General features: G+C 47.7%; 1 protein-coding gene across 1 annotated transcript in view; it reads left to right on the forward strand.

Moving 5' to 3' along the window:
- Positions 1-3,492: 3,492 nt before the first annotated feature.
- The window catches only part of NUAK1 (NUAK family kinase 1), a 50,495-nt gene continuing 38,519 nt past the window's right edge, over positions 3,493-15,468 (forward strand). The window contains exon 1 of the mRNA XM_075156954.1: positions 3,493-3,845. Coding sequence (XP_075013055.1) covers positions 3,540-3,845 — 306 coding nt within the window. The 5' untranslated portion in view covers positions 3,493-3,539. The remainder of the gene's footprint in view (positions 3,846-15,468) is intronic.

A 15,468-nucleotide genomic window follows, 5' to 3' on the forward strand; every position in this document is an offset into this window, starting at 1 on the left:
AGAAATGAAGAATTCCCTAGTGTGTCTATAAACTCGGAGAGCTGAAATTCTCACCAAATGTTTATTTCAGAAACAGTGAAAAACTGCATGTTTTACACTGACATGAACAGGTAGAACAATGTAAATTGCCTACAAAAGTCATTATTGAAGATTTTCTATGTCCATTCTAACATTGGCTCGCCTTCCCTCTGTGATTTTTACTTCTTGGTATTCTTATACCTGTTGTGAAGGACACTGGTTTACTATTTGCTCTAGTGATTTTTATTCCGGTAGTGACAAGTATAATACTGATTGCAAAGCTGACAATATGCTAAAAATTAAAAGGAAGTATCTCTCTATGTCAGTGATACACTCAATCATATGTGTACTTCTATATTTATCATTATTTTCAATTCCCATTGCTATTACATACGAGCACAGAAAGTTTCTTGTGTCCAGTTTTAATTTATGTATTTAATTTGCTCACTGGCTCATGCTCTCTGGCTTCACTTTTAAGAGCGTGGAAATTTAAAAGGACAAGTGATATTTCTAATGCTACATAGTACCTGTGCTTATTCCGTTACAAAATTGGCATTTTTCATTTTGGAGCTTCTGGTATTTTATTACGCCTTATATCTCTCCAATCACAATACATAGCAATGATTCATGACATATATCCTCATGGAACTGGTGATGTATGCTTCCAAGCAGCTAGAAGGGAATACTCTTGGGAATATTAAAACGCTCATGAGTATAACATAATGAAACCTATTTTCATCACTGGCATGCACGCTTTTCAGCTATTCAAGAGGTATAAAGGACCTGGATATAGGGTATACTGAGTTCCAGCCTGAAGGGAGCTTCCAGACAGACAACCATAGCTGGACGCTCTTCCCTGCTGCCTCTGGGGGGACCGAGCCATTTCTGAGCTGCTCATGCAGTCCAGCGCGCAGTCAGCTGGCACAGATGCGAGCAGGACCCAGGCTGCTCTCGTCTTTCGTGGGACTAGGACTTGCTCTGGACATGCAAAATCACCAGACAGTTGTTACTTTCATCTTGACAGACTGCCGCATGCTTGGAACTCAGCAAGATCGAGACTGATTTAATCCATTTAAGTGAAGTTGCACTGCGGTGAACACATGCCAGGACAATTTTTCACTTCTCCTGCAGTCAAAGGCACGACTCCTGTTCTTTGTGTTGCCAGCCCCTCTCCTAGCTCCCTCCTGCCTCTCGGTGCTACTGCATCCCCACCCCATTCCCACGCCAATCCCTACTTGCAGCAGGTCTCCGCTCCACATGGATGTTTCTTGGGGTATCCCCCAAGTTTGAGAAGAGATACATAACTGGGTTTCAAGCTAGGGGCACAGAAGGCAGCCAATGCAAGTAGCAGATCTCCCTCTCTTGTACATTCAAGTAGCCCAGGCATCGCTCTATTCTGTGCCAGCTGGCAGGAATGCAATAGTGCTTCAGAGCATTAAAATAAAACAAAAAAATGGCGAAAGCTACTGATGTATTCTTATTTCTTATAAAGAGAAGGTCACAGCATTTTCATCCTTTCAACAATTAAAATAAAGGAAGGGGCTACAGGAGGCCACGGCACTCTTCTTTTATATAGTAACAGAGTGAGGCTTCCCTACCCATTCCACTTTCGAATAGCCAGTTCGTGCACTCTGTGCATAGTGGTGCACTCTGTGAAAGACATGTTAAATTTTATCCTCCAGGGCTTAAGCCAGCATCTGGCTCCCAAAGATCAAGCACCTAATGTGGGAGGCATTACCTCTCTCTGGCCCCTGCGGGGTTCATTCTATCTTCTTCAACATGTGCGGTGTGGTGCTGGCTCTCTTGCCAGGAACAGGGTACTAGACTAGACAGGCTTGCCTTGAGCCAGTCAGGCACTTCTGCTGATCCTAAAATGAAGGTGCAGAGATGGTAATTATAGAGAAACGGTTTTTTTGCCAAGTTGTTTATCAAGTCAGAGGACTAAAACTGCAAATTCAGAGCAGTGTGTTCACTATCTCAGGAAGAAACCTCAAGGAAGTCCAGCCTTACACACTGTCCCGGCAAGCTAGAAGAACCGAACGAGAGTCCTCACCGACGCTGGTGCCTGGATATCACCCAACGACCTTGACACTCCTGAGTTAGTCGCCTCTGACGAACCTGAGCTTTCACAGGAGGCAGTCATTCAAATCAGCTGAGCACATGGACCAACCTCTGTGTTAACACTCCCCCAGCGAGATGGAGGGATGGGGTTACTGACTCCCTAAATTCTGTGCCTTGACATCACTGTGACCACGAAGCTGAACCCTGGATTTCAGAAAGTCTGTGCGTTATCCTTGCAGAGCAGACAATCCCAGCTGTAACACACGCCTTAAGGATAGTCAGTGGGGAAGAGACACCGAGCCAGGTCTCTCGCATTAAGGCCTTTGCGTCGGTTCACCACGCCGAAGTGATTTCACCCCACACAAATTTCCCATTTCTGCTGCAACAGAGACCATCCGCCTTCTCTGGCCATGGGCTTGGGGATGGCTTCTTTCCTAAAAGAAACATCTGATTCATCTTAACCCCGGCAGCAATTTATATGTCTACATTGGTTTAAGTTTTCAAGATGTATTTGTGAAAGAAATAACCACCTTACTTTAAAATGAAAAGTAAAACCGATGAATTCATTCGTATTCCAAAGTACCCAAAAGCAGAGTTGAGGACTCTGTCAGCTCCAGATCTCGGTGCCGATTTGCATGAATGTCAACCACAGCAGGACTTGGGCCCAGGAAGGTTTCCTACAGGAGAAAACCTCCTGGAGCAGGGAAACAGCGCCTGCCCATGCCAAGGACAGGCAGGGGCTGGGCGTGCCTGTGTTTTTCTGCCAGTTCCAGTTACATGGAAACCCTACAGGAAACCCTCGCCCGCTCGGCCAACGGGGAAAATTAAGCGTTTTTCGGAAAAACTTTCCAGACCTCCATTTGGTGCAGGCTCACTCGGGCCCCTGCCCGCCGTCCGCTCGCCCACGCCCGGCTCTGCAGGTGCACACGCCAGAGGCGTGGGGCCGGAGCCTGCCCTCGGCCTCGCCTCAGCCCGGCCCCGCAGAGGCCGGGGCGCCCAGCCCCGGGGCGAGGCCGGCCCGCGGCCCTGCGGCGGGGGCAGGGGACTGGCCGCCCTCCCCGCCGCGCCGGGGGTCAGCCCGGCTGAGGCGCCTTCCAGCGGGCCGGGAGAACGCCCCTCCTCCGCTCACAAAGGAGGGCCCGGCCCGGCCGTCCGCGGAGCAGCTGTCCCCGCCGCCAGCGCCGTCCCCGGCGAGGGCGCTCCCGCCCGGCCCGTGGCGCTGGGGGCGGCCCAGCCGGGGCGGGGCGGGGCGGGGCGGGGCGGAGGGGCCGCCCCACGCCTGTGCGGCCGCCGGGGCGGGCGGCGGAGAAGGGGAGGAGAGCGCCGGGCGCCACCGCCCCCCGCCCCGCCGCGCCGCGCCCCGCCCCGCCGCGCCCCATGGTGCCGGCGCGGGCGCGGGGCCGAGGCAGAGGCTGCGAGGCCGGCGGGGCGCTCACACCCCGCGCCCGCCGCCGCCCGGCATGGAGGGCGCCGAGGCGGCCGCCCGCGGCAGCAGCAGCTGCAGCTGCAGCAGCAGCCCCGCGCAGCCCCGCTGCTCCTCCTGCGGCTCCGGGCCGGCCGGCGGCGAGGCAGCGGCAGCAGCGGCCATGGAGGAGCCGCTCGGGGAGGCTCCGTCCCCGGAGGTAACGGCGGCAAGAAAGCAGCAGGGGGTGAAGCGGCATCACCACAAGCACAACCTGAAGCATCGCTACGAGCTGCAGGAGACCTTGGGCAAAGGCACCTATGGCAAAGTCAAGCGGGCCATCGAGAGGTTTTCTGGCAGAGTGGTAAGGCAGGCGGAGGGGCTTCTCTTTGCCTTTTTTTTGGTGTATATATATGTATATATAATTTTTCTTTCCAACACCTACTTCGGAATTGAGCCTGCTGGTGCATCCCCTGAGGGACCCGTTAGGAGACCCGTCCGTGTGCGGGGCTGGCGTGTCGCGGTGCAGCGGGAGCCGGGCAGCCCGCGGGGTTCCAGGTCCGCTCCCGCAGCCGGGAGCGGGTCAGTGTCCCACCCAGGCCTATGGTCGCCTGGGTCCAGGGCTTTGTTTGGAGTGCAGATCCTACAGAGAAACTTTTTTTTGGGGGGGGATGGTGGTGATAGTATTGTAGTAACACATCGGTACATTTTAAAAGGATGTGCTATCATTGGAAAAATAGGGTGGCTTATCGCTTTTGTTTTGTTTTTGCATGCGGGTCCACTGTGAACAGTTATTCTTTCCCCACTGGAAATTCACGGTCTAGCGAAACCTGTCACATCCCCTGGCTAACCAAAGCCACTCGCAAAGTACTGTCAGAACGGCAAATGTTGGTTCTCCGGTTAAAAATGCCATGATTCAGTCATACTTTTGTGACCTGAACTTTGCTGACACCTAAAAAAATTGCGGGGACTGCAGCCCAGCCCCATTGGTTTTTACGATCCGTTTCACCGCTCAGCGGTGCCGGCTGGCTCAAGACTTCAAGCAGCCCGGAGGTTGTCCAGCAATAACTCAGCTTCAGCATTTCCTCATTGGTACAGCGCTCCAGCAGGGCGCAGAAATGCAATTGAAGAAATGTACACATTAGTCAGAGTTATTGTCATTTTTCCTTCCCCAAAATATGTAACTATTCACAGAGGGCAAGCGAATGAGAGGCAGGCGTTGCATTAAACACTGCACAGAGAAATAGATGCTTTTCTAAAAACGCTGCTTTTCACATGAAGTAGACTAATTGAGTTTTCACTAGACTTCATCTAAAAGCATGACATTTCCCTAGTGACGTTACAGGTTTTGTCTCATTTATCTTTCCCTTTTGGTTGCCTGGAAGCTCAACGTGTGCCCAGAGGCAGAAGCAACCGTAAAACAGAAAATGAAATTGCAGATGCCATGGCTTTAATAAGGGACGCTTACTTTGCAACTAAATATCTTTGTGTCGACAGTGAAAATAGGAGTTTCAGCCAAGTTGTAGAGTCATATCATGTATGCTTTCAGTTTATTAGCTCATTTGGAGGCAGGCTAAAGAGAAACCAGAGATGGACATCTCTGCACATGCTCACTCCCAGTCCATGATTTTTAAAGTTTGCTGTCTTGGCTGTTTTACAATTTCAGGCTAACAAAAGCTCCAGGGCTATGTTATATACTAACTATTATTTTGTAAGTAGATTATTTCTGAGTTGCATTACAAAATGTAGTAAATAAGCAAATACATCAAAACCGCCTCTTTCAAAAGACTTGATAAATTAAAAAAAAGGTGACCATATTGTGAATGAGATTTGGATTTGGGAAGGGCCCTCTCAGAGGAAAGCATGTAGCACAGATGTGTATCTCCTTTAAGTTAACAACACACCTGGTCTTTCCGTATTTTGCTAACTGTCAAGCACTTCAGCTACACAGCTAAGGATACTTGGATGATACGGTCTGAACTGAATTTGTACGGCTAATGCCATCTTGAAATGGGGAGGGTGGAAATCAGAATACCCATGCAATCTTAAATGCAATAAAAATGTTACACTCGCCCTATCAGCTGGTATGCAGAAGCTAAACAAATCCTTACTGGGGTGTGAGTTTTATACTGTAGTAATACAAGCCTTGGCGTGTGGCACTTCATAATTATTAACTAGTCTGCAGGCGAGTTCTGGTGTAAGGGTGTCTGTTTGAACTTTAACATCTGTGAGTGTATGTAAAATATCCACGTTTTGTCTGCTTACAGAATAAAAGCTAGTTTTCAGGAATCCAGCCAGACCTAAGCGAATGGAAAACGCTTCTTGTTTTCTGACAGTTCCCTTGTCTGGCTGTCGCAGTGAACACCGATTGCTTTCCGCGGGTGAGACGAGAGCACCGACAGGATGACTGATCAGAGAGGGGCAGAGTTTTCCTTCATTTCCCCCCCCCCCCACCTTACTCTTCCCTTTCCTCTCCTCCGTTCTTATTAGTGGGCAGGTTTGCAGCGTTCGGGCAGGCTGGACTGGGTGCTGCCGCGTGTCCAGCAGGGGATGCACAGAGCCAGCGATGTGGCCACACCGTCTCTTGCACCGCTTCCAATGCAACTTCCAATTCCAATCTCACAACCGGTGGCTGGGTAGCGAGAGTCCCAAGGTCGCTCTAGTCCGGTCTGTTTGCTTCCTATTCTGCCACTGGTTTAGCTAATCATCTTTTTCTTTACTCAGCGGTAAGCAGGTATTTGAAGCTGTATGGTCACAGATTGCGAAGCTGGACCTTGGCAGCGGCATTGTGTTCCCAGTCATCAGCCTTGTCCAAGTGATTCTCCTATTTGGCCTTTCCGCTTCTCTTGTCCGTTAACGATCTCTTTGGCTGTATGGCACTTCATAAAGATATTTGCATGATTAGCCAGGCTTTTAATATGAAGCATGAACTTTGGATTTGTCGTCATCTGTATAAATAGAGAGCTCAGGAGTGAAATAGAAATTGGCAGATTTGAGTTAATGAAGTAAAACCAAGGTGAGAAGACAGTTTGATCCAAGGTACAGATGTGCTTTAGTCCTGTGCCATTGGAAATCAATAGCAGGATTTCTGTTGACTTGAATTAAAGTAGCGTTTGGCACTTACTAACAGGTTGCAGGTTTATTCACATTGTAATAGTTTCTTTGTCTTTCCTCTAAACTCAGTGGAACGTGATCGTAAAGCTTCCTGCCATAAAGCTCCGGGGTAGATTGTATGATACATTTAGTTTGTTATTGGAAACAACTTATGTGAATTTGTGTATTAGTTACCACAGTGACTACAGACAGTATTGCACGCTGCACGAAGCAGTTAAAATATTGCCCACTACATGACGTATGAGGTGCCTAATTTTGCCAGCAAGATTTCCTTCATTAGCACTGGCTCAGCATACACTGTGTAACTTATGATATTTTAAATTAAGGCACCTGTTAGTAAGTGTAAGGATGAAGAGATGATATCGCAAGCCTGTGAAGTAACACTCATGTTGACATTTCTGTGGGTGTTTTCTCCACTTGTCATCTTGCACATGTTAAACCAAAGAACTGAACTTTTGTTCACGTTATGTATTCAGTGTTTGTTAGCCAAGAAATCCACAGTTACACTTATGTCAGCCTTAGATAAGCTCTGTATTGACCACCGCTGGCCGATCCCATGCATGGTGCATGAAGACCGTAGATGCTGCTGGGTTCTTCTTTGAGTAAATGATTCCACTGGAGTAAATACTCCTTATAATGCAACTTTAAATTACAGATAGGCGTTTTCAGTCTCATTATCTGCCTTTTCCTGACATTATACAGAAGGCAATGCCTGGATACAAAAATGCATTAATATTAATTAAATTAATATTAGTAAAGGAGCATGTAGCTCTCTAAAACATGGAAGATGCCAGGTAAACCCTGTTAGGCTGCCTGGAGCACTCCCAGCAGAGTTTAACCCAGGGGTTCGATACCCCGGCTGGTTTACAGCTCCCTGTGGGTGCCCTCCTGCGAGGTGCTCTGCTGGGAGTCATTTGCTCTCCCTGCCACCGCTGGACCTGGAGCTTGCTAACGTTGCTGGTTGGTTGGTATAACCTCTCATGAAGCATCCTGTATTATTGGCTTTTCCTTTCGGTTACCATCTGCCCTCGGGACAGATGTTGCCCTCTGCAAAAGCCAGGAGCTTTTCTCCCTTTCTCTCCTTAGGCTGCACTTGGGAGGCGATGAGGAGTAGCTGCAGGGGCCTCCCCTTTGCCTTCACCTCCCCCTCTCCGCCTGAGAGCCAGGACATCTTTTCTTCCTCCTCACCAGCAGGTGGAGGAAGCACTATTCTCCTCCAGCCGTTCTTCCATAAAGTTAATTATTTTGGGAATTGATGACAAGCTGCAGCCCAACATGAAAAACAGGCGTGCGGTGCGTATTTGTGCAGGCGTGTTATGTGTGGTGGTGTGTGTTATTTATCTCTTTTGCATAGAAGTGCAGGTAGAAGGATATTGCCAAATGAAATCTGTTTCAGAATTAAAATCTTGTAAAAAAACCCTCAAACTTTAGAGCAACAGAAGTATTTTTAGTTGCAACTCCAGTGAAAATCTTCGCTTTGAAGCAGCTCTTGGATGCTTTTGGAGAGTTGCACAAGGTTTTTGAAACCCTGAAACAGCAACAGATTACATGAAAGGAGGACCTTTGCTTTGCTGATTGTATTTCTCCATATCATGACAAAACCAAAACATGAATACCAACAATGATAGCTCTGTCATGTCAGTAATTAAGGCCTTGTTGGCCACGCAACCATTTGTTTGTTTGCGGTGTAGTTTTTAAGGGTTCCAAATAACAAGATAAAAGCGTGCTCTTGGGTCACTGAGGACAGTGAAAGCCAGATGGGATGTTTATCTCAATTCTCTCGTCTGCTTTGCTGATATCGTAGAAAATGTCGGTATTCCTCTCTTCCCTCTTATGTATGTGAATTCTTTTATTGTCTTTAATGACATTTCCATATATATTTCCATTTTTTTCCTGAGAACTTCTGCTTCACTTAGCACCTGGGTCACTACTTCATTATGATTTTTACCTTGATCGCTCAGGGTGCATCTTCTGCAGGATAATGTCCAAATCTGACACAGAACTATTGGGGTTTTTTTTTGAGGTTCTTTGTTGTTCTTATTAAGATATCTTCCTTTGTTGCAGACACCAGTGGAAGTATCTACACAACACTGCTGTGATGTGAAGTGCTTGTACAGTACTTTGCACAGCAGGATCCTGATTCGTGAATGTGGCTTCCACAGCTATGATAATACACTTGAATAATAGTAACAATGGCTTGTATCACTACCCCATTTTATACATGAGAAAGAAAAACTTTCCGATTAAAGCCAAAATCGTCAGAAGTATCGGCTAGTTTTGAGTGCACAACCTGATTTTTCTGGACATGCAGAGTACGTAACATCAGGGTCCTACGGATGACAGCCTCCTCTTGCCGAGCTCGGTCTCTCCTGCCTCCGGGGCTCTCTCTTTACCCTGGGCTTTTGTCCTTGTGTGACGTTCAGCTTAGGTCTCCATTCCCAGCCCTTTTGTACTCCACTTGCGCTGCTGCCTCTCGCTTTGTTCTGCGTGCCAGCGCTGTGACCCACACAGAGAGCGCTGCCTTGCTCCCTGCTTCTGAGCTGGTAGCTGCCAGCAGAATCTGTGCAGCCTGCGGTGGGTGCTGCATACACCTCTCCTGCCTTGCAACACTTATGTGGGGCCAGAGGTTCCTCAGTGGAAGAGGGGTTCTTGCAAAATACATTGCCAAAACCTTATTTATTTATTTAAGATGTGCAAACTGAGTTCTTTTGGGGACTCATAATGTGACTAAATCTGGACAATGTTTTCACGGTGCTGAAGGCATGTTAGTGAAACACAGGTCATCCTCCGTAAAGTTGTACCAAATGTACCAAAGCATGCATGGAAATTCTAGATCTGGAATGAATAGAAGTTGGAGAGTGTATGGGCATGAAAATAGTTTTGCTGTTAATTTGTTATTGTTCCACCCTTAATTAATAGATGTGTTCTGAGACTCTGGTTTAAAAAAAAAAAGGGAAAAAGAAAAAAACAGTGGATTTAATCTAATGTAATTCACAGTGACTATTGTGGGCTTATTACAATAGGAGTTACTACCTGGTTGTATAAAATTACTACAGTCTTCACATAAACACTTATATAACTGAAATGCCAAAGAAGACTTGAACATCAAGGGCTGCAGACAGAAATAACTGATTACAGCATGCAGGTCATTAGGGGAAAGGCCCTAGTACAAAATACTTCTTTTCTGCACTGAGAATTCTTGCTGGAGAAGCAGATTTGTTCAGGGGAGTATGGTTCAGTGGTATGAAAGTCTGAATTAATGGCTAGCCAGTAAGGGGTCATCTGAATACGTTAGCTTGTCAAATCTTTTACCAAATAAAAGAACAGCATGTTCTTCCTGAGCTTTGAGTGGACATCAAGTGATATTCCTTCAATGATGTTAGACTCTCTTACAGGTGAAGAAATTAAAAGTTTCCGAGAGACTGTTGCTGCTTTCCCCCACCCCCTGCCCCTCCGCCATTGGATTGAACAATTTTGGGCAGCTCAATTAACTTCCCTGTCTCTCAGTGTATCCCTTTCTGAAGGGATACTACTTAATATAGGGAAGTTAGACTAATTAACAGGGCACATTTTGGCCTGATACACACCTAGTGTGATCCCTCTAAATGTGAAATTCGCAACAGAATTTGAGCCAATGTTTATAATGCAGCCTTTAGCTAAAAACACTATAAAATGCCTAAGCGTTATTAGAAATGGTTTCACAGCACCATATGCTAGAGAACACAACAGAATGGAAATTGCTTGTACAAAGTCTTTCATTAGATATGGCTAAAATATACTGCATTTTTTGGTGGCATGTGTTCTAAAAATTATTATTATTTTTTAAGAACCGCAATGTGGATTTGCCATGTGGAGACAATTATTGTATATATTGTAGTTTGGGGTCATACATGTTGAATAAAACCGTGTGGAATGTGCAGTTCTTGTGAGCAATTGTTTATTCTTTACAGAACTATAATCATAGTTAGTCTGTGTTTTGTCTGGTAAATAAATAACTAGAGAGTCTTTGCTGGAATGAGGAATTGGGAGGAGGCACGTGGTGGTCACGACAGTGCCAAGGAAGAATGCCGAATGTGCATTGAAAACCAGTTCCAGGTATATCAGCCTGAACATGGGCAGGTCAATGTGTGTACAGCTGTGGTAATCCAAATGCAGAGTGTATGGCACATGTTTCCAAAGCCCACATACTAGGGATTCGGAAATTGGCTGCTGACCTTTGCTTTGATGTGGGCATCTCCCTGGCTTGGGTCTTCACCTCCCGTACTACGCTTACGTACCCTCTATCTATGTGAACCAGGATGCTGACGCCAAAGCATCTCCTCTTACTGCACAACCATGCTCCTCTCAGCAGGACACTGTTGTTCTCCTCATTGTCATCTTGTACGCTCATCCTATGTAAAGTGGGACCAAACCACATGTTTTCTGCTGCAGCCCTGGATGATGCTCTGAAGCCAGACGCGCAGGTTTGCCTCTGGGCTTGAGGTGGGATAGGAGCTCGCAGCATGGATGGCAAGAAGTGGCAGTGGCAGCTGCCAACTCCTCCTCTGCGTGGAGTGGCCAGAGCCTCAGCAGCTCCTGACCTGGGCAGGGGTGGAGGCTGGTGCCAGTGCCCTGCTCTGGCGTACAGTTTTCATAGAATCATTAAGGTTGGAAAAGACTTCTAAGATCATCCAGTCCAACTGTCAACCCCACACCATCATGTCCACTACACCATGTCCCTAAGTGCCACATCTACACGTCTTTTAAATACTTCCAGGGATGGTGACTCCACCACTTCCCTGGGCAGCCTGTTCCAATGTTTGACCACTCTTTCAGTAAAGAAATTTCTCCTAATGTCCAATCTAAACCTCCCTTGGTGCAACTTGAGGCCATTTCCTCTCGTCCTATCGCTAGTTGCTTGGGAGAAGAGACCAACACCCACCTCGCTACAACCTCCTTTCAGGAAGTTGGAGAGCGCAATGAGGTCTCCCCTCAGCCTCCTCTTCTCCAGACTAAACAAACCCAGTTCCCTCAGCCGCTCCTCATAAGACTTGTGCTCCAGGCCCTTCACCAGCTTCGTTGCCCTTCTCTGGACACGCTCCAGCACCTCCATGTCCTTCTTGTAGTGAGGAGCCCAAAACTGAACACAGGATTCGAGGTGCGGCCTCACCAGTGCCGAGTACAGGGGGGTGATCACTTCCCTAGTCCTGCTGGCCACACTATTTCTGATACAGGCCAGGATGCTGTTGGCCTTCTTGGCCACCTGGGCACACTGACGGCTCATGTTCAGCCGGCTGTCAATCAGCACCCCCAGGTCCTTTTCCCCTGGGCAGCTTTCCAGCCACTCTTCCCCAAGCCTGTAGCGTTGCCTGGGGTTGTTGTGGCCGAAGTGCAGGACCTGGCACTTGGCCTTGTTGAACCTCACACAGTTGGCCTCAGCCCATGGATCCAGCCTGTCCAGGTCCCTCTGCAGAGCCTTCCTACCCTCGAGCAGATCAACACTCCCGCCCAACTTGGTGTCATCTGCAAACTTACTGAGGGAGCATTCGATCCCCTCATCCAGATCGTTGATAAAGATATTGAACAGGACCGGCCCCAGTACTGAGCCCTGGGGAACACCGCTCGTGACTGGCCGCCAACTGGATTTAACTCCATTCACCGCAACTCTCTGGGCCCAACCATCCAGCCAGTTTTTTAGCCAGTGAAGGGTACACCTGTCTAAGCCGTGAGCCGCCGTTTTGATGGTTTGCATGCCACGAGTAATGGGCGTGTCAGAATCTCTGACCTACAGAGAGTATCGATCTTGTCTCTTCTTGCCTCCTACTAAGTCAGGATTTGTCCCTAAATCGCCCAGGCGTGCACCGGACACTTATAGAAAAAACTCTTGTCATTAGCCCTGATGGGTCGATGTACTTGGGATAGATGGTATGTCAGAGGAGATGTCTCAGATGAAAAGGTCTCTGACTAAATATGCAAATGATACTTGTCAGCATTTCCCTCAAATATCTTCCAGCAGATGTGAGTACCATATGTGTCTATTTAATAAACTAAACTCAAAATAATTTCCACTTTGCCAGATATATGGGGAATAGCTGGGGGGGGCGGGGAGTGAACTACAAAGCAAGGTAAAAACTGCATATGTGTGTTGTTATATTTGATGACCAATTCATTAAAGCCATAAGTGTATCCAGGCTTTCAATAGTGTTCTCCTGCTGTTGCTTCCTGTACTCCCTGGCTACAAAATCAGTCTCTATGGCTCTCATTTGTCTTACCCACATGAAAGACTTTGAGCATCTGCAAGTTATGATTTGAGAAGTATCTGCTTTTAAACAGAATATATTTATCACCGTGTCTTCACAGGCAACATAGTACATTGTATAAATTAGGGGATCCTAGACCTTTGAACACTAGGGGGCTGGGTGAGATACTCCGTGAGCGTACGGTGTCTGGCCATACCCATCAAACATCCTGGACCCACACCAAAAATGCCAGATGTTTAATAGACGTGGAGGCCCTCCTGTAACCTTTGCTGCATGTTGCAAAGGGGGGAGTGTGGAGGGGGTGAGGTTGTAGCCGTCTCTTGCTCTTGTGCTGTTTTAGTACTCTCGTTTGAGCTCAGTATTTTTTATATTTTGAACTAAAGACCATGGACCAACCCTCAATTCAGTTTGCTAAACTATTGCATGGCATAAATGCTTAGTGTTCCTTAACTCTCCAAAGACCGATGGGATTTGCTTCTGGCTCAGGTGGTTTATGAAACATCAGTTCTTAAAGCTGCCACTGGCCCACCATGGGATGCAAGTCCTGGGTCTTGCTCAAGTATGAACTTTTTCAGGCTCTGTTCTTACCAATGGAGGACAATAATAAAATACTTCAATGGGTGGTTCCTTTCATTGGAAAAAAAACCAGCCACACCAGCTGCTATGGGAAAAGGGGTTGGCATGGCTGGCACGTTCGAAACCGTCCTGGCCAACTGTAGGTGAATGCAAAATCACAAAATAAACGGAGGTCTTGTGGTTTATAAGTATTAAGAAGACAGGTAAGGTTGTTTAGGTTAATGTGCAACCAAAGTAACTGTTAATTGCTGGGTGCCTCCTCGGCCTTCTCCTCTCCCTGCCAGCATTTCCCACCTCCCCTCAGCCACACCTCCGGCACGGCGCCCCAGGCCCTTTGCCATTGGGACACCAGCCTGGTGAAAGGGAAGGCTCTCCTGCGCCTTGCGTGGGGCTGGCTGCCTCCGTGATGAAGCATGGGCGCTTGGCGGGCCGCTCCGTCCCTGTGGCCTCGCCTTCCCGGGGGACGTCGGCCTGTGGTAATCCCAGAGCCCCTCGGCTACCTTGGCCCAGCAGACGGCATGTGGGACGACTTAAGCAGAGAGGCTGGAGGAGCCGAATGTCTTTGTTCTGAGGTCTGGCGGCTTGAGGGACTTGCAATTATCCTAATGTCTCGCTGTGCCGAGGAGCTGAGTCAGCGTATTTGCACTTGAGCACTACTGCCTTGGAATAAAGACACTAGTTAAGGGATATTAGGCTTACAAAAAAAAAAAAAAGAGAAATTCATTGTTCCTGTGAAAAGACCATGCCAAGTTTGGAGACTAAATTTAGCCATTCATGGGTAGATCAGAAAGATTCGGGTCCTGCTGTCGATGGAGATCTCGGTGCCTCCATATCATGTTTCCCGCACACAAAAAGGCATTTCATCTCTGCTACAATTTCTAATCTCCATGAAACGCCTGATGGTGAATGATATCTCCCTTTATTTGAGGTACAAGTGTTATTTTAAAAGTGAGTGTGAATATTTTTTTGATCACAAAAGGTAGCAATGAGGGTTGGATAAAAATACCTGTTTGAGCCGTGTGGTAACTAAACAAATGTTCCTTTTCTTTAAACGGTGTTTTGTTGTGGTTTTTGTCATTGATGCAAAAAGATTAAGTCTTTTGCACACAAGTTTGACAGGGGAAGACAGCGAAGCATTTGTTAAAAAAACAGCTCCTGAGGCACGTGTTTGGAGCTGTCATTTATTTGCATATTTTTGCCATCACACTCTGCACAAATGAAATCTCGTAGCTTCCCCAGCAGAGCTGGGCTCAGGAAGGAGGAGCGAAGGCCAGCCAGCCCCTCGGCTGGCCGGGGACGCCTGGGGACGCCCGGCACAGCGCCGTGCTCGGCAGCAGTTTCAGCGGTTTCGGCAGGGCCATCCTGCGGGTTGTTGTTTTGGCATGGGGGAAAGAAAAAGCCTTTGGGAGAGGAAGAGGGGAAAGCGCAACCTTCCCGGCTGGTGCAGGCTCTAACGCCGTGCCTCATGAGACGGCTGTGCTCCAGCGCAAGATGAAAATGCCCGTAAAATACCTGCTGGAGGCAATACAGGCTTAGCTGACCTGTGTAGGGATATAACTGAGAGGCGTCCACATTGCCCTCTTGGGAAGACACGTTTTTAACCTCATTCACTCATAAAGTGAATGTCCTCTTTCATGGCTGTATTCGCACTTGGAAGGGGTGGTGTCAATTTTTCAAAAGCCCGCCACGGGTTGTGTCTTGGAGCCTGGTCACTACTCCGTACCGCTGTGGATCACCAACTGGTCACCGTTGTGTCCTCACAACCTAGGAGGAACGGGGACCTTCAGCTAGACCACGCAGTGCATTTACATCTAGGCTAGGGACTAGTCATCTAGACAATAGTTTTTTTTTTCTGTGTACAGTTTGAGAGTTTTCTACCTGCCTCTCTGTTTTGGTAAAACGAATGTATTGTCCCATCCTGTCTGGTGTTTCATGATGAAAACGTGGTCTAATGGGACCTGTGAAATGCCTTGTTGTGGGTTGCGCATTGCTCGCGAGCAGTTCATCGGGGAGAAGGATTTCATGCTGTACTTTAACCTCCTTCCAGCCTTTCTTGGA

Source organism: Calonectris borealis, chromosome 1 (assembly GCF_964195595.1).
Source record: "Calonectris borealis chromosome 1, bCalBor7.hap1.2, whole genome shotgun sequence".
Lineage (NCBI taxonomy): Eukaryota > Metazoa > Chordata > Aves > Procellariiformes > Procellariidae > Calonectris > Calonectris borealis.